Source organism: Sminthopsis crassicaudata, chromosome 5 (assembly GCF_048593235.1).
Source record: "Sminthopsis crassicaudata isolate SCR6 chromosome 5, ASM4859323v1, whole genome shotgun sequence".
NCBI lineage: Eukaryota > Metazoa > Chordata > Mammalia > Dasyuromorphia > Dasyuridae > Sminthopsis > Sminthopsis crassicaudata.
The window spans coordinates 43,942,822-43,962,708 of record NC_133621.1 but is presented as its reverse complement, the minus strand read 5'-3'; the positions used below and the strand labels follow the sequence as shown (position 1 = coordinate 43,962,708).

At 36.3% G+C, this 19,887-nt stretch overlaps 1 protein-coding gene across 1 annotated transcript in view; it reads right to left on the bottom strand.

Moving 5' to 3' along the window:
* The window catches only part of TMC2 (transmembrane channel like 2), a 65,706-nt gene that overhangs the window by 31,237 nt on the left and 14,582 nt on the right, over window positions 1-19,887 (bottom strand). Inside the window, exons 5-11 of the mRNA XM_074269531.1 lie at window positions 19,278-19,368; window positions 15,849-15,930; window positions 15,585-15,691; window positions 11,949-12,047; window positions 8,620-8,762; window positions 5,734-5,881; window positions 2,455-2,643 (exon numbers count right to left, since the gene is read on the bottom strand). Of these exons, the coding sequence (XP_074125632.1) occupies window positions 2,455-2,643; window positions 5,734-5,881; window positions 8,620-8,762; window positions 11,949-12,047; window positions 15,585-15,691; window positions 15,849-15,930; window positions 19,278-19,368 (859 nt within the window). The remainder of the gene's footprint in view (window positions 1-2,454; window positions 2,644-5,733; window positions 5,882-8,619; window positions 8,763-11,948; window positions 12,048-15,584; window positions 15,692-15,848; window positions 15,931-19,277; window positions 19,369-19,887) is intronic.

The following is a 19,887-nucleotide window of genomic DNA, read 5'->3' as shown; positions in this document are numbered from 1 at the left end:
CTTCTCTCTAAAGTGACAGGGGTTGATCCAGATGAGATCTCCTTTAGCTCAAAAACTATATGCAGTGCTCTGATTATTGTAGACCCTTAGTGAATGAATGGATGGATGAATGAAAAATGTAGTCTTATGAGGCCCTTTTATTTTGGCTCCTCCATTCTTAAAAGCAGTGGGCGTCAAGTCAGTGGGAGCAGCCCTCAATCAGAAGAAACTGTTTCATCATTTCATATAATCAAGGCACCTATGATTCCTTTCTGTGAACAGCAACATGATTCCTCCTGCTGTGTTTTGAAATTATTCTCTGTTAATAACACAGATGGGAGCAAGGCTTCAGTGGCGGCAGCAGATCCTGGGGAGAGTTTTCCCGAGCTCCTTTCTACAGTCTCAGTCTCAGTGGTCCAATCTGACGCCTCTCCAGCTTGCTAATAGTGCAGGATGAGACAATTGTCATCACGGCTGGGTCCGGATGAATTAGCCCTGCTCCGTCCCTCTCCCCACTGCTAGTTATTATTTCCTTTGGGGAATGACAGCACGAGTTGCTTGGGTGCTGTCTCATAGAGCTGCCCCTGACTCTGCAACTCTTGATGTGCAAAAAAGGACAAAGGCCGGTTGAGTTTGTGCCTTTCATGCTGACTGTGTGGATCAAAACTGGGACGACTGTATCAGTGACCCTCCCCAGGCCAGCCCTCCATCACCTTGAGAAGCCTTAGACATTGCCTCTACAGGGGCTGTAGCCCCTGCTAATGAAGACCCAGAAAGGAAAACTCTTGCCAGTAAGGTCCTTGTCCTGTTAAATAGTTCATTACCAGAAAGTAATCTCATTTTTATCAATAGAAATTATTATTTTACTTTGTTGCTTCACCCTAAGATCATGAAAAATTTCCAGCTAATTTGTAACTGAAACCTTTCATGGGTTGTCTCCTCCATTAGAATGTGATTGTCCCATTTTCTATTTGTATTCTCAGTAGTTAGTATGGCACTTTTTCATTTATTTATTCACCTAATTCATTTATTTCTCTTCTTTGACTTGCTTTATTTCTTCAAGCAGCCCGTGTTCCTCGGTAAAATTATGATTCAATGAAAATTTATCAGGTGCCTACTGTGTGTATGGAATTATTACAGATTACAAATTTAAAAATGAAATGCCTTTCAAGGAGGTTCTATTTTTCTGAAGGAAATGCAAAATATGATCAAGGCCAATTTGAACACTGGGTCTACTAATGATTATTCACACAGGGTCAAGCTGACCTTCTTGTATCACCTATTTCCTAGGCTACTGTGAACATTTAATGAAAGAGGGAATTCAAAGTAGTGTTGAATTAACTAAGTTGGAGAAAGACTAGGGATAGGGACAGAAGCAGGAAGAGGAGCAGCAGGAGAAACAGTTGGAGTAGCCCTAACTTTCTTCAAAGCTCAGCTCAAGAAGTAGCTCCTACCTGATCATTCGCCTGCTCCCTTCCAGATGCTCTTGCCTCCTCCCCACTGAAATCACTTTGTATTTACTAGGTATATACTTTTATATCTATCTATCTATCTATCTATCTATCTATCTATCTATCTATCTATCTATTGTTATACTTTATATTCTTTATTTTCTTATATCTTTTATTTTCTTATACACATTGCTGTCTGTGATCAAATATAAGCCCCTCAAGGACAAGGGCTGTTCTGATTTTGCTTCTTTAGTTCCCAGCACCTCATTTTTGTTGTTTAATCATTTCAGAAATGTCTCCATGACCCCATTTAAGGTTTTCCTGGCAAAAATGCTAGAGTGGCTTTCTATTTTTTTCTCCAGATCATTTGACAGAAGAGGAAACAGACAAAAACAGTTAAGGATCACACCTTTAGTGACTGTATGAGGCTGGATTTGAACTCAGGTCCTCCTGATTCTAGGCTTTTATCGATTACAACTCCTAGCTGCTGTGAGCCTAGTTTACCTGTCACAAAAAAGTACTTAATCAATGTTTATTAATTGATCTTATAATAATAGTAGGAATGAGTTTGATAAGCTTGTTAATATGGCAAATAAGATCAAAAGCAAGAATATTTAATTGATTTCAGAGATCCAATTATTTCCCTACACTCTGGAAGCACTCATTTTAAACTATAGATAATTGGTCCATTAATTATATTAATTATAATTATATATAATTATAATTATAATTTTTTGTTTATTGAAGAAGATCCTTTAAGGAATTCTTAATGGGCAATGCTCAGAAGCTAAGTTCATTTTGCCATATGTGATATAAATCTTCATGCACATATATATACATATTCACACATACATACACATATTTATATATATGCATATACATATAATGTGTCTAAAAACTTATAGTTCAAACTTTCTTAGATTGGCTTTGCTTGTCCGGATCTCTATCAACCCAAGTCAGTCAGATTTCACTGTGTGTATTATTTGATACAATATGAGTGATAATTCAGCCTTTTCTTTCTTACCTCATTCCTTTCGTACCAGCTGACATTTTGCATTTTGGAGAATTCTTGGGATCTCTTCACCACAAAATAAATGAGATAGCCACTTCCACATAAACAGCAGATGATGAGAAAGTTGGCCAAAACCCGGAGGAATCTGGTCAGGTGGATATTTTCTTCTTTGTTGCTTTCTTGTTCATCGACAATAGACTCCTTATGTGTGTGCATGTAGATAGATAATTATAATATATGTTAACAAATAAATTAATAAAAATATTAAATTAACAAAAATGATGACTGAGTAACTGGAACTGAAGCCTGGCTGTCAGACTCCAATGGAAGGTATGACCAGGCATCAAAAATTACAATAAACTACAAACTCGCTGAGGGCAGGAACCTTAGAAATTTTTGTTCCCCCCCCCCCCAGAAGCATAATGTCATGTGATCCACTCAACACATATTTGACAGCTAACCAAGGGCAAAATGAGAAGCCAAAGGATTGGTCTTGGAATCAGAAACACTAGGATTCAGGTCTTATCTGTGATGCATGTCAGCCCTGTGACTAGCCCCAACCTCTCACTGACCCAGATAATTTTCTAAGGGTATAAGTTATGACTGAGCTGTGGATTTGCATAAGTGGAGGGAGCTTTTATATTGGGAGTTCTTCAAATGGATAAAGTCCTGTGAGCACTTTCCCCCTCAGCCTCCTAATATTCAAGTCTGCTAGACTCTGAGAACCTAAGTTAAATGGTCTCTGTTCTCTGAGCTAGACTCTGAGAACCTAAGTTAAAATGGTCTCTGTTCTCAGAGAACATGCAAAGTTATATAAAACATTTCAAAATATTTCCATAAAAGTCATATTATAAAAGAAAACATAGATCTCCCACACTAAAAAAAACTGAGAGAAAAAGAGAGAGAGAGACAGAGAGAGAGACAGAGAGACAGAAAGAAAGACAGAGAGAGAGACAGACAGACAGAGAGAGAGAGAGAGAGAGAGAGAGAGAGAAAGTCAGAGAGAGAGAGAGAGAGAGAGAGAGAGAGAGAGAGAGAGAGAGAGAGAGAGAGAGAGAGAGAGAATATTTCAATCTATATTCAGACACAGTTTGTGGGTATGGTTAGGATTTTCATCATAAGGCTTTCAGAGTATTCATAGATCATTATACTTCTAAGAATAGCAAAACCATTCACAACTGCTCATCCCAGAACTTTGCTATTACTTTGTATACAGTAAATTTGAGTTCATGGAGGACTTTCCAGGTTTTTTTCAGAGAGCATCCTGCTCATTAATTTCCCATGAAACAGTAAAATTCCATCATAACCACATGTTGCAATTTATTCAGCCATTTCCCAATTGATGGGCAAAAGGAGGTATCTTTTTAACCAACCAGAGCTTATTGATCATCTGCTATGTGCTAAGGACTATACAAGGCACAATGGGGGATACATGAGAAGCTGGAGATCTGGTGGAGTTACTTGGGAATGTAAGATGGGCAGGCCTTTTCCAGTGGAACATTATAGCACTGGGATAAAGGAGACTCCCCAATCTCATCTTTGTTATTAATAAAAACAGCTGAGCTTCATGTTAGGCTTTAATGTTTGTAAAGGAGTTTACACATATGATATCATTTGAATCCCACAGCAACACTGTGAGGTGAGAGTTCTGGGTATGATTAGCCTTATGTTAGAAGAAACTGAGATTTGGAGAGGTTAAGGGGATTTGCCAAAGGTCACAAAACCAGTAAGTGTCAGAGCTGAGATTCTTTATTCTAACTACACCCCAGTGCCTTTCCATGTTGTCCCTTACCACATGATCTTGGACATATCTCAGTCCCTTTATTGGTTTCTATAATTTGTTTTTTTTTCCATAATGGTCAAATGAGGGTGTTGGGCAATATGATCTCCAAAGACCCTTTCAACTCTGAGGAGCTTTGTTTCTACAATTCGATGAATTAGTCAAAAGAAACTATAAAAACAAAAATGAATTCTGAGGAGAAAGATTATCATGATGAGTCTAGGGAGTAGACAGGCAAAGTTTTGGTGGAAGTAAAAATTCATTGGAACTTTGAGGTACATTTTACTGGGTGGGGATGCAGAAGAGCAAAGCAGATGCATGGAGGTGGGAATATGATTTTTACATTTAGAAAAGTGGTGGAGAATGGTCTGGTACAAGGGATTTGTGTTGGGAGTCAGTGGGAAATGAGGGTATTGAAGGTCTTAAAAAGTAGAAATTTTGACTTGATTCAGTAGAAATCAGGAGCCACTGCTTTGTGACATTCTTTAAAAACAATAAGCTTTTTTCTTTATAATTGTTTGGCCCCCATAGCAAGTATGTTTCTAGTAGTTGGAGAAGACAGACCAGGAAGATTGCTGGCAGGACCATCCTTAGAAATAATTGTGCAGCCACTATTCCTCTTCTATTGTTGGTTATTGTTATGTCATTCCAGTTATATTTGACTCCTTAGGACCCCATTTGGGGTTTTCATGACAGAACTACTATAGTGCTTTGCAATTTTCTTCTCCAACTTATTTTACAGATGAGGAAACTACCCAAACAGGTAGTAAGCATCTGAGGCTGAATTTGAATTCAAATCTTGACTCTACTTTGCCCCTTACCAGTGCTTATTATGATCCAAAGATGGGACTGCTTTTTTAAGCAAGGTTTTTGCCTAATGACACACACTCTCTCTTTCTCTCTTTTTTTTTAAAAAAGTGACTTGCCCAGGGTACAATGTCTGAGGTCAAATTTGCACTCAGGTCCTCCTGACTTCAGGGCTAGTGCTCACCCACTATACCACCTAGCTGCTCCCTGCCTAATGACTCTCAAATTGCACTAAATAGACAATATTACTTTTGCTTATTGCTGAGTGACCTGGTTCTTTGCTTAGTAGTCAAGAACTTCTTTTGTCCCTTACCATTACCAAAAATGCTAAGTAATGGTTTGGGCATTCTGGGGCCAACCTGAAGGTACAGACCAGAGAAAGAATGAACAATATAATAAAAATGAGAAATAGAAAACAAGGAGAAATAGTGAAAGAAGGAATGAGAAAAGGAAGATAATTCTCCATGATGGTAAAAAATGGCTAACAAGAGATTCATTCATTAATCAGCAATTAATTCATTAAATCATTCATTAATCAATTTCCCCCCTTAAGGCTTAAAATACAGGGTTAACTCTATCTTATACAATTTATGTCTTGAGATTATTAGGGAAATTTCTTCCTAAAGCTCTATCCAAGATGGTTTCTGCCAGTACTGAAGTGATAGGATATTTCCCCAAGAAAAAAATGCTCCCCAGTAGGCTACCTTGAAGCTGGTGGTAATAGATGCATATTTATTATCAGCTGTCTCTGGATTGCCAATCAAGTAGTCCCAGCTAGTAAACATCTTGAAGCTGAAAGTAAAGTTGTCACCATTTCCTTCACCTGTGCTTTCTTGGGCATTGCTAGCCATGCTGCAAGAGAAACATTACTTGGGACCAAGAGTCAATGCAGTTGATCAGCTGCATTGATTTCCCCTGAGCCCATGCTCCTAGCAGAACTCCAAGGTTATAAAGAACTGGAGAATATGGAAGACAGAAATCCTATAGTATAAAATGCCAGCAAAGCAGGAATCTTGGTGAAGGCTGATGATGCTCTGTATAGATCTGTATAGAGAGTTTATCTCCTGGACTTCAGCATTTCCAAATGTGAAGCTTGTCAAGTAAAAAAGGAGCGACTCCTTTTCCTTCTTTATTTCCATCAAATATGGAGATACCTAGGGACCTTCCAAGGGTCAAACAGCAAGTGTGTGCTAGGACTAAGTTCTGATGTTATCAGATGCCTTACTTATATAATATATGTATAACATGGAAATTACACTTGGATTTGCGAGTTTAATCACTATTACCATTCTCTGTTGGTGTCTCATGATGTGAAGATGGTTTGGGGTTATTAGAGTCTATGGCAGTAGCCCATAAGACTTGGTAGATTCTGCCAATCTGAAAAATAGCTTCAAATATGGGTCCATTAATGAACCATGAGCCTGTTCTTTAGCCTAGATCAGGGACATTTGTTTATGTGTGTGTGTGTGTGTGTGTGTGTGTGTGTGTGTGTGTGTGTGTTGGTCTCCTTTGGCCTATGAACTTCTTCTCAGAATATTTTTAAATGCATAAAATAGAATATATAGGATTATAAAGGAAACAGTTTTGGTGAAATAGTTATCAAAATGTAAACAAAACAAGCACACATTTCCCAGGCTCTGAATAAATGTGCACAAGCCAAAAGACTGGCCATCAGATGATAAATATTATTGTGCATCTGAAGATCCATTTACTATACTCCATATACTATATCCATATACTATACTATATACTCCTATAAAGGAATTGTGGTATGTGTCATGAGAATATTACCCATAGGCTCGGGATTATTATTCTCTGTAGCTGCAAAGTAATAATAATTCATATTTCCATAGTGTCATTAAGTTTTCCTAATAATTGACATACACTATCTCATTTGATCATCACTACCCTGTGGAGTGGGTGTATTAGCGCCATCATTTTACAGATGACAAAATTGAGATTCAGAAAGGTCAAAAGTCTTGCCTAGAGTCACAGCTAGCAAGTGCTTGAGGTAGAATTTAAACACAAGTCTTCCTGACACTAGGAATCTATGCTCTATATCATGTTTCCCCTCACAAAATATTAAAGAATATTGATACTAAAAGGAATCCTAATGCATTTTGAAAAATTCTTCTATGAAGTAATAGCTCCCCTTTTCTTACTAGATAGATCTGTTTTATAAATCTAGATTGCCTTGAAGCATTATTGTGTTAACTATTAGATACTTCACTATTTCATCCTAGCTTGATTTTCTTAGGATCAGATTACTATGCATTTAAGGACCTTAGAGGCCATCAACTCCAATCTAATTTTTAACCACTTCTAGTATCATAGAACTTTACACCAATAATAACAGTTTGCATAACATATATAGAAAAGAATTGCAGATTCTGAGTTACCCAAGATTATTTCCTTCTGAATCCTACTGAAAAAGATGAGAAGATATGAAATAATAATATCAATACCTTATTTTCATATAGGACATTATAATTTTCAAAGTGCTTTCATTTCCATGATCTCATTTGAAATGCAAATTCTGTGAGTTAGGAAGTAGAGATAATACACCTGTTTTATAGATGACAAAAACTAAAGCTCTTTCATTATGGGGTTCTCATGTAAATGCAAATATTGGCTCACAAGTATAATACTTCATGTGAATTTGGGAATGCTCTAGGCAAGATGGAACAAAATCAGCATTGGTAGGAATTGAGGAGTATAACCAGGACCAATTTGGTGATTTGACAGGGTTGGAGAATGAAAAATTGATGAGTTTGCTTTCTTTCTTTCCTTCTTTCCTTCTTTCTTCCCTCCTTCCCTCCTCTCTCCTTTCTTTCTCCTTTCCTTCCTTCATTTCTTTCTCCCTCCCTTCCTTCCTTCCTCCTTTTCTCCCTCCTTCCCTTCCTGTCTCCCTCCTTTCCTCCCTTCTTCCCTTCTTTCCTTCCTCCTTCCCTCCCTTCTTTTCTCCTTCCCTTCTTCCCTCCTTCTCTCCCTCTTTCCCTCTCTTCCTTCCTTCCTTAGTTCTCTCTGTCTCTGTCTCTCCTTTCTTTCTTCCCTCCATTTTCTCCCCCCTTCTCCTCCCCAAGAAAAAAGTTTAGTTTTTAGTGATATATCCAAGTAGAATATTAAACCAGGCCTGCCTATATTGTGCTAGCATTTCATGTTAGGTTTAAGAGATTATTTGATTTTTCTATGTTCCTTGCTCCAGTAGAAAATAAGGAAGGAAAGAGGGAGCTGTCCATGGTGCAGTACTGGACAATACAATTGACCATGATTAGCCCTTGTATAGTGCTTTAAGGTTTACCAACCATTTTACAAATATTATGTTTTTTTTTGTGATCATAACAATCTAAGGAAGTAGATGCTATTATTATCCTTATTTTACAGATGAGGAAATTGAGACAGAGAGGGGTTAAGTGTCTTGCCCACAGTCACACAGCTTGTATCATGAGCTATGCAGGTAGAGAGGCTCCAGTATAATTGGTCTTTTGGATAAACATGTGAGCTTTGCATAGGAAGTTTGTGAGTGATCTATGGGTTGAAGGGTTAGCTAACATAGAGGAAACAAAAAGTTTTAAATCAAATCTACTTACGATCTAATGACAACCATTAGGCTGTAACCAAACACACTGACCCCCACCATAAAGTAAGCCATTGGCAATCTATACTTCAGCCATCCGATTGTCCTCTGGTCATTGTAGTAGCCATAAAAAAGAGCAGAATACTTGATGTAACCCTGCAGAATAGAAAATGTCAAATGTTTCCTACTCTGGTGACTTATGTCAGTTAGTTTAATGAATGTGCAACATGTATATATATATATATATATATATATATATATATATATATATATATATATATATATATATATATATATATATATATATATATATATACACACATACACACAAATATACATATATATATATATTTGTGTGTATGTGTATATATGAAGTACAGAAACCCAGATGCTTTTTATTGTTATGCTTTATTTTTGCTTTAAATATTGCTTGGGGTAGAGAAAAGGAAAGAGAGCAGGACTTTCTTTTTTTCCTAGCTCCCTTACTTTTAAGATCTGCTATGAATTTTTAAAATTTTTCAACACTTACCCTTGCAAAGCCTTGTATTCCAAAATATTCTCCCTTCTTTCTCCCCACTCCCTTCTCTGGAATCCAATATAGTTGAACACATGCAATTGTTCTATACATGTTTCTGCACTTATCATGCTACACACAAAAAAAATCAGATCAAAAAGGTAAAAAATGAGAAAGAATAGAAAAGCAAACAAACAACAAAAAAAGGTGAAAATGCTATGTTGTGATCCACATTTAGTCTCTATAGTCCTTTTTCTGGATGCAGATGGCTCTCTCTATCATAAGTCTATTGGATGCATTGTTGGTGAAGTTGTGAAATGGTCCAGCTCTTCTGGAGACCCAACCAATTTGGAATTATTTCTAAAGGGCTATAAAACTGTGTATATCCATTGACTCAGCAGTGCCATTACTAGGTCTGTATGCCAAGGAAATCATAAAAGAGGGAAAAGGACCTATGGGCAAAAATGTAGCATATTTGTGGTAGCAAAGAATTGGAAAATGAGTAGCCCATTAATTAGGGAATAGCTCAAAAAGTTGTGGTATATGAAGATAATGGAATATTATTTTCTATAAAAATGATGAATAAGCTGATATTAGAAAGGCCTGGAAAGATTTACACAAATGGATGCTAAATGAAACAAGCAGAATCAGGAATACATTGTACACATAATAGCAAGAATGTGCAATGATCAGCTATGAAAGACTTGGTTCTTCTCAGTGGTTCAGGGATCCAAGGCAAGCCTAATAGATTATGGACAAAAAATTCCATCTGCATCCAGAAAAAGAACTATGGAGACTGAATATAAACCAACACATGCTATTTTCACTTCTTTTTTTCTGTTTTTTTTTTTATCTCTCTCATGATTTTTTCCCTTTTGCTCTGATTTTTCTCTCCCAACATAATTCATAAAGCAATGTATATAAAAATAAATTTAAAAATACAATATTCAAACACACAAATGGATTTCATAAAAAATGAAGGCATTAGACAAGATGAGAAGGGAAGTAATAAACTGGGAAAACATTTTTACAGTCAAAGGTTCTGATAAGGCCTCCTTTCCAAAATAGATAGAGAATTAATTCTAAATTATAAGAAATCAAGCCATTCTCCAGTTAATAAATGGTCAAAGGATATGAACAGGGTTACATTTAGAAGTAAGGTGTGTGTGTGTGTGTGTGTGTAAAGCCATTCTAGATCATTTATATATTTCCTTTATGCATTGATGTTTGAATTTAGTGCAGCTTCACAAAAACTGCTTTTCCCCCCTTATGTTCTTAAGGTCTGGACACTGATAAATAAAATGCTATAGCATTTGTGGATATTATTTTTCTTAGGTTCCATCAAAATCTCAGCCAGTATACATTGAATGTGTGATCAGTGTATGGTTAAAGAAACCAACTATTCTGGGACAGGAGAAATGTCTCTGATTTTGGACCACCAATCTATGGGAGAAAAAATCCTGGAAATATGCTGTGAGTTTAGGGACACTTGATCACTTACATTAAGGTTAGTATTGGATGGGAGGGTGTGTATGTGTGTTTGCTTTATTGCAAGAAATCCCTGCTATTTCATAAGATAATTCTATCCAGATGTTAGACTTAGGTTTGGAAGTAGAAGACAAAAGATACAATTCTTGATTCTTGGGAACATTTGTTTATCCTTTCTTTTTCTTTTAGCTGAGGCAATTGGGGTTAAATGACTTGCCCAGGGTCAGCAACTAGTAAGTGTCAAGTGTTTGAGGTTAGATTTGAACTCAGGTCCTCCTATTTCTAGAGCTGGTGTTCTATGCTGCTGGAGAATTTCTGTTTTTAATCCCTGGAGTTGAGTGGGGAAGAAGTGATGTTACCATGGGAGGCCAGTGTAGGATAAATAGGGAAAGAGGGCTCACTCTTCTCCCTGCAGAAAACACTTGTATTAGATTATTTTGACTCTAGTGACTTATGGATGGCTCAGTGGTCCTTGGAGAAAGGACATTACCCATCAGCTAATCACCTTTTCTTAGTGAGTCAGCTTGTGAGAGAAGCATCTTGGGTTTGGACAGCATTTTCTAGTGGTATTTTTGAATTTTTGCTACCTATACTGCATGGGGTTTTCTTTGGGTCAGTTGAAGGGATCCCCAAAAACTCCAGATCAATTGTATTTAGCCCTTATCCCCCAAACCTTAGGGATACTGGCTCTTACGCTCCATCACATCCTGTCTTCTCTTTTTTCCACCAACTCCCTACTTTAGGGATTCCTCCCGTCATGTTTGGATGTGACTTTGGGGACTATGGATTAACTTTGACCCTAGGCTTGTTGAATGAAGATTAGAGTCTTTGGCAATAGCTGAGAATTGACAAGGCAAATCTCTAATTAACATTTGAAGTTTTCTGGATTGGGTCTGGCATATTGCCATTGGACTTGTGGCCTTTAGTTCCACATCAACCACCAGTTAATAAATAGCCTTTTCTTCCCAATAGAGAAACAAGGAGGAATGAAGAATGCCCAAGATGCTAAAATGAAGTCAGGGTAGAGAAGTACAGAATATAGAAATGATTTCTAGAATCCATTTTCCATCTTCTAATGGTTATTTGGAAGTATTGGATTCCCATTTGAGTTTCTGCTCCATGTTGGTTTATTTTTTATCCCAGTTTTTCAAGTCTGAGATGGAGCTATCTGTTTAAATTCCATGCTTTTTAATTACTTAATTTGAATTTGAACATATTTCCAAAAATCATAAATGTCTCCCTATTAGGATTGGAAAATGGAGCCTTTGTGAAGAAGTAATACAATGCATGAGTGCATCAGAATGCCAAAAATAGTTTGCATGGATGGATTTTATACATACCTCAAAATCCCAAAGAACTGAAAAATCCATAGCTTTCTCTTCCTCAGCTCGGGGTACAGTTTTCCTAGGAATACTTCCATAGGGCATACCCATTAAAACCTAGTTAAGAGAAGGATTAACGTTTTATTTCACTGTCTTTATCTCCATTCCACATATATGTGTGCCTTTCTCTGTAGCTTCTACTGCACCAAAACAGGGAACATACATTTTCCATTATTTTCTTGTTTACTGAATTTGCTGATGGGTCTCAGTAAAACCTCTCCAAGCAAACTCGGTAATTTATTTGTAGAAGGAGCAGACAGACATTCAGAATGGGGTCTTCTTCCAACTATACTAGCTTTCATAAAATTATCAGCCTCTCTCCAGTAAATTGAGTTCCACAGTTAGTTGCATTTTCAAATACTGTTGTGCAGGAGATTACCCCAGTGTGATAGCACTTTTGTGTTACAAAATGACAGTGATTTACAGAAAATTACTCTGAGGATCTGAGTGATTTTGGTTTCGAATATATAGGTTTGAAAATTTTTTTTCTCTTTGAAGAGAGCAACATACTGGTTTAAATAGAATGAAAAATTTACCTACAGTCATATTACTATTGTAATACAAGCCCAGGGGAGATGGTGAAGTGGGTCAACTGTGCTTTGGAATTCTTTTTACCTGTTCAATTTCTTCTACTTCTAATACCTGTCTTTCTTTTTAAGACCTTATTCTGGGCAAACTATCCCCTAGCCTTATTCTCTACTTTCTAAGGTAAATATCTACAAAGATGTTCACTGATAATGGGGCAAGGTGACGTCCCTTCTAGAAATACAAGAAGATCCAAGCTTACAAAAGGATTCAAATTCAGCTTCTGATGCTTACAGTCTATGTGACTTTGTGACTGTAAAACATAGGAGATAGCCTCCAAAATTCCAGGCAACTTTAAATATGAAACATCACTGTCAACAGTATTTCAGTTATGTTACAAATTAAATAGGCTTTTGTGGGGTGCCCCAGAAACCTTACTCCCTTGTGGAATATTGCTTTTATTATAAAATGCTTTCAAAGTTCCAATAACTCACTTAAAAATGAAATATTTATGCAACTCTGTGCATGTGTATGTGTGTGTATGTGTATATGAGTGGACTACTCATATTTGCATTGTAAGTACAGATCGGAAAACTTTGTAAACCCAAAGCATGTCTTTGAAAGCAGAATTTCAGGCATCTAGGATGTGGTGGATGAACATTCTGCTCGCACCCTTCGCATCATACTATGCTGTTGGCATATTGGAAAGATTGCTGAACTGTGTCTCTTTAGGGAGCTCTGAATCTCATTTTGAGGAGGCTCCTGGAAGATGGATAACCTTATAAGTAGATCAATTACACTATTATCCTTAGGCAAATGACTTTCACATCTTCTTTTTTTCTGAGAAGTCAGCCAGTCAGCAAGTTCTTAGCATCTTAGTTATACTTTTAACCCCTCCATTTGACTTGTAGTGACTCCTCTAAGCTCTTGACTTCAGCTCCTAATTTCTTTCTGTGAAGAAGAATCCTTTTATATCTTTTTAAATTCTAATTCCTCCCAAATCAGGACATGCATAGAAATTGTGCAGAAAATCTAATATGTCATTGGCATTTTAATGAATTCTTGTTTTGGCACCTAAATTATTTCTTGTTAGCAAGTCGAATATAAGCTCTTTGAAGGGAGGGACTGTTTCTTTTCTTGTCTTTGCATCTCCAGGCCTGGATTTGACCTTTATTTAATGAATGCTCATCAGATGGGATTGGGAGAGATTAGTAAATTTAATTCTTTTGGCTACCAGGAGCATTTTTAGTATCCCCTGTGATGTGAAAGTATGTCCATAAATCTTTTTTATTCCCCTCTTTGGAGACTTCAGGCAAGTATTACCATCATGAATACAATATCAGAAGTTTTTATTTTATTTTTTAATACAGTATGTCTTTATTTACTTCTAGTTTTCATGATTCCATGATTCCATAGAGAATTGCATCTACCAAAAAAGAATGACTGTTGCTTTGCCCATTTGTTGTCTAGTGTCAGAGTTTCCTGAAGGTAATAAGGGCTCATAAGATCTCTTTAGGGTCACACAGCCAGTACTTGGCAGAGATGAGGCTTGAATCCAAAGCTTTCTGATTCTGAAGCCAAGTTCTCAATCTACTATATCCGTAAGTTTTTAAATCATCCTGCCCCTGAGTCAGGAAATGGTGTCTTTTAATAAATATATGAAGCATTCAATTGAATAGTTACATTTGATTATGAAGCTTGCTGATGAGAAGTCCTGCTAAGTTAATAAGATATTTGTAAGTAGGCTTTATAGCTAATGTATAGTTCAGAACCAAGGGCTTATAAATAATGGAGCTTGCATTTGCAGTCTGGGGCTATTATAACACACTGGCAGTCACTTCTAACTCATCCATTTTAATTTGCGTTGTGTTGAGGGTTTTGAATTCCATAATGAATGGCTAAACAGCAATATGTCCCAAGGGTGATGACGAAAGGTAGAATTAGGGCCAGTGTGTTCATTAAGCCATTTATAACAGAATGATTATTGGCCAACTATTGTAAGGTTGATTGGTAAATCAGCAGAAAATATTACATGTAGAAAGTGCGTTATTCTGTAGCCCTTTCAAAGAATGCATTTGGATTCATAAGACACTGCTAGTAGCATAAGCAAAGCAGCCTAATTATGGATATGTGCTGCATTTAATGGACTTGGTGTTCTGTTGGAAAGAGCCTGGATTTCAGATTAAAGAGGCTAAGGGCAAGTCATTCAATTATTTTTGCCTTGTTTTCTTCACCCATAAATTGGGAATAATATTACTTGCTTTGGGCACCTCTCAGGTGTATTGTAAAGGTTGAATGGAACAAGGCAGTAAATGTGAGCAATAATGACAATTAACAATTAGATATTGTGTTAAGACTTGCAAAATACTTTCCACTCTTTTTCATTTGAACTTCACAGCCACCTTGTGAGCTGGAGAATACAAGTATTATTATCTCAATTGAACAGATGAGAAAACAGAGGCTCTCAGAAATTTTGGCTTGTTCACGATCACAGAATCAGCACCCTGGTATGATGGACTGCATATTCTTTTAATTTAATTAAACATTTATTAAGCACCTATAGTGTATACAAAGACAAAACTGTTCTTGCTCTCTAGAAGCCTATATTCTACCATATGTCATGGAAATTCAATAAATGTCTGTTTTAGGATTACCATGTTGAGGAATAATTGAATTTGAAATTAGGGGATCTGAGTCTAAATCCTGATTGTTACCTAATAAATACTTTAAAAAGTGCTATATAGGGGCATCCAGGTGGCACAGTGGATAGAGCACCAGCCCTGTGCTTAAATCTGGTTTCAGACACTTTATATTTCCTAGTTGTGTGACCCTGGGCAAATCACTTAATGCCAATTGCCTCAGCAAAAAAAAGAGCTATATAAACATCACCATCACCACCATCATCATCACCCTTCATCCATATAGTCTTGAACAAATTACTTAACTTTCAAAGCTTCAGTTTCCTCATTAATAAGATAGGAGGTTGTTGTGGGCTGTATGATATCTAAGATTTTTTTTAAGGCTAAATCTTCAATCATTATTTACAAATAAAGAGACTTCTATTCTTACCTCTGGGATTATAACAAGACCAAAAATCAAACCAAAGAGTACCAGATTCACTCCATACATCCATCGAAGAAAAATGAAATAAGAGGCGACTGAAGAACCAAAGTGACCTGGGTTGAGGGAAAAGAAAAACATTCAAGACTGGGAATGATGGAAATACCTGGATTTATGCAATAAGCAGAACATAAAACCAAATATACCCCATCATCCAAACTCTTGCACGGCTGAACATTATCAGTCTGAATAAAAGAGCCCCAAAACACTTACTTTCAATCTCTTTGATCTTCATTTCCCATGGAATACATTGAGTCTTGAAATTATCAAAATCCCGTTTAAATTTGATCCATTTCTGAAAGGAAACAATTGACCTGTAACATCCTTGTTAGAGCAGCAGGTGGAAAAAGCCTTACTTGGGAGGTGGGGAATGAGGGTGGGATGGTAGGCCATTTTGGGGACATTGATCAATTGGAGTCATCTTGGTCCAGCAATTAAGAAGCTATGGCATATTAAGCATTTGCTGTGTGTCAAGTATTGTGCTAGAACAGCACAATTCTATCTTAGGAAAGAGTGGAACAGCACAGAACAAATACAGCTTTAGAAAATTGAGTGTAACATAATTGAAATCTTATCATTTTGGGATCTCAGGCTGATTGAAAAAGATGGTGATTTATCTATGATGGAGAGACAGGATGGGGCAATGAAAAGAGTGCTGGACTCGCAGTCAGGAAAGGTTTGGATTCAAATCCTGTCTGTGACACTTACTATTTGAGTAATGATTGCTAGTTGCCATTTCTCTAATGCTCAGCTTTCTCATCTGTAAAATGGGGATCATGGTACTTGAGCACCATATTTCAGGGATATTGTGAGAAAAGTGATTTATAAACCTTGGGGTGCTATAGAAATGTGAATTTAATGAGGGAGCTCACTAATAAATAGGAAATCCATGGACAAGACAATGGGAAAGCATGGATGGGCTGCAATCTGTGTCACTGGAAAGAGTATTCACTTTAATAAGATCCCAGATCTGTTTGAATATTTGAGTATTATCATCAGACACAGATGGACTGGTGGAGAGAATGAAACCATAGCCAAATTAGGCTTTTCCAACACTGTAAATGGCAGTTTCCCTCACTCTGAGTTATTCTAACCTTGTATCTTTATTATTTTCCTATTTGTCAAGACTGAAGACCGATTCCCTATATTGTATGAGTCATAAAAAAAGAATATATTCTTAAATTTTCTTTTGGTTTACTTAGTGCCCAGTAAATTGCTTCATACATGCTAAGATTCTAATTAATGTGGGTTGAATTTATTTTTTAAATCTAATTAAAAAGAACATAGATGGTTTTTATGTCTAAGGCTCTAGAGGTGTTAAAATTTTTTCAATATACAAACAATTCCTGCTTTAAAAACTAAGATGATTTGTTACAAACTTGACATTGATTATCAACAAAACTAATTAAATTTGCCTAGTAACTATTTACATTTACATTTATTTTAATGAATAAAATATTCTAAGAATTTTTCAATTTTTTTTTCTAAGCCTTCACCAGGATGTTTTGTCTATTCTTTCTAATTTACAATTCATTTTGGGAGGTGATAGTTTTGTGAACTTTGTATTTATGATTCTGTTTTTTTTTCATTTTAAATATTTCTTTTAAAATACATTTTATTGATATCTTTTGTTTTTACATTAATTACACTTCCCAATGTATCCTTTCTTACTCTTTATTCTGAAGAGCAATTTCTTACAAAAAACATGAAAAAAGAAAAAAAACTAAAATAATTCAAAAAAGAGTTTTGTATATTTTTATACTTGTTCTCATTATATTATGGTATTCCATTGCATTAATTTATCACTATGGATAGGTGGTTTAGTGATGAAGAGGCTGGACCTAAGTCAGGAAGAGCTGAATTCAAATTCAGCCTCTGAGATTTAGTAGTTATGTGTCTCTGGCAAGTAACTTGATCTCTGCCTCAGTTTCCTCATTTGTAAAGTGGGGATAGTAAAAACCACCTTCATTTCAGAGTTATGAGGATAAAATGAGATATTAGTTGAAAAGAACTTTGTAACTTTTAAAGTACTATATAGATTAATTATTATTATTGTTATTGTTATTATTATTATTATTATTATTATTAGTAGTAGTAGTAGTAGTAGTAATAGTAGTAATGGCACTACTAATACCACAACTTAGCTATTTCTTTACTGTTGGACTCTAGTTTCACTCCAGGATTTTTGCAATTTCAACAATGCTACTCTGTTTTCCTGAATATTTTCAGGGATATTTTCAATAACAGAAGTATTAGGTCAGAGGAAATGATTAATTTTATAACATTTACTATATACTACCAGATTACTCTCCTAAAAAGGTTTTACATTTTAGCAATTCTTCTAATGATATTTCTTTGTTTGAGAACAAATACTTTTTCAAATGATAACTAACAGTTTATATTAATTCTTTTTGGAATGGTCATGTCATATTTTTGACCATTAATAAATGGTGAATACACTGTGTCTTGGAGGTGTGTTGGCTTTTTGACCCAAAATATACATTCTTTAAAGACTACTTGCAGCCACTGTATCTGTTACATTGCATTGATATTGAATGGTTATTCAATTTATCATTACCTTAGCTTGCATTTTGTAAAATATGACAGAAATTTTTTTTATGCCTTAAAGATCTCACCAGGAAAACAGAAACAATAAACCCAAGGACAGTATGTATAAGAGTAGAGATTGTTATATATATATATATATTTTTTTTTTGGATTAGACCTTTGATTTAATTGGTGCAGGGAGCATTTTAGTGAGGCAAATGGTTCCACCAATGCAATGGTCGCGTTTCTTAGAGCCTTAGAGAATTTCCTGGGGAAACAGAGATGTATGTTCTAGATGGAGCTTGAATCAAGTTCTCGACTCTGAGACTGGTTTGTTATTTACTACACCTCAGCAACCTATAGGAATAGCGTAAGAAACAAATTCTATGTAAATAATGAAATCTTGTTCAGCTGTTTCAGCTGTGTTTGACTATTTTGGATCTTATTTAGGTTATCTTGGGAGAGTTACTGCAATGGCTTGCCAATTCCGTCTCCTGTTTACTTTTTAGTTTTTAATAAATGAGAGAAATGAGGCAATAAATGCATGACCAGGTGCAAGATAGGAAAAGGGACACAGTCAAGCCAGGTGGCCTAAGGGAAATTTTGGACAATTAGCCTAAGAAATGATAATGAATCCCTTGCTCATAGGATTTATTTTTTCCCCTCTAGATTATAGCTGGAATAGAACTCTTCACTCCTTCAAGTAAGAGAGAGTTTCTCTTAGAACAATGAGCTGGAGAGAAACCAAGTTTATATAGAGGGCCACTTTATCAGGGAAAGAAATTGACAGAGCATGGAAGTAGGAAGAAGGAGCCTGGATCCACTTCCCATTTCTATCAGCAACTCATTGTGTGAGCCCTTGCGAGGCATTTAGTACTCTGTGTCAGCTCATATCGGCATTCTGGAGATCATTTTCATTACATCTGAGAAGCGTTTACATGGATTAGAGGTTTTGTATTGATAATGGGCTTCCCTAATGCCTTTGAACAGAAGCTCTTAACAAATGTAGTCATTATTAAGATGGAAGAAAGACAAGATTGACCCAGAAACCAAAGTGTCCCATTCCCTTTACTCTCTCATTGATACGGCACATACCTTATTCATTATCATTTTGTAGGCGTAGAATTTCTTGCCTTTTCCCTTTCCTAGTGCTCCTTCAAACTTCTCTACAAAGGCTTGGGCTTCCCTAGTCAAAAATAGGGCAGGCACTTAATTAAAAACGAAACATAAAAGAAATAGGCTCTTTGAAGATGTGCAGGTGGCTTAATAATACTAAAACGGCTTTAATAGCTGTGCAGGTGTTGAGTCAGAAAGATATGAACTCACCCATCTATTGAATATTCTCCAGGAGGAGAGAGCATTGAGAGAATGCATATACATTCACAGGGGTCAAGCTAAAAAATCATACTCTTTCTTCAAGATTCAGCCCTTTTTCTATGGAAAATCTTCCCATAGGAGCAGAGAAGCAGCTTCCTCTCCTTGAGTCACTAGCATCACTCTGACCTTTCCAATAAACTTAATCATATTTTAATTTATTGTTGTGCATACAGCTTTCATCTTGATGGGGTAACTTCTCGAGGGCACAAAAGGGTGGTCTTTCTTCACCTGAATGACCCAGAACACTGCCTTCCATAGATTAGGGACTTTGTAAGAACACAGTGAATTGAATTAGCTTCAATGGGTTTCACTGGTGAACCCAGAGGAA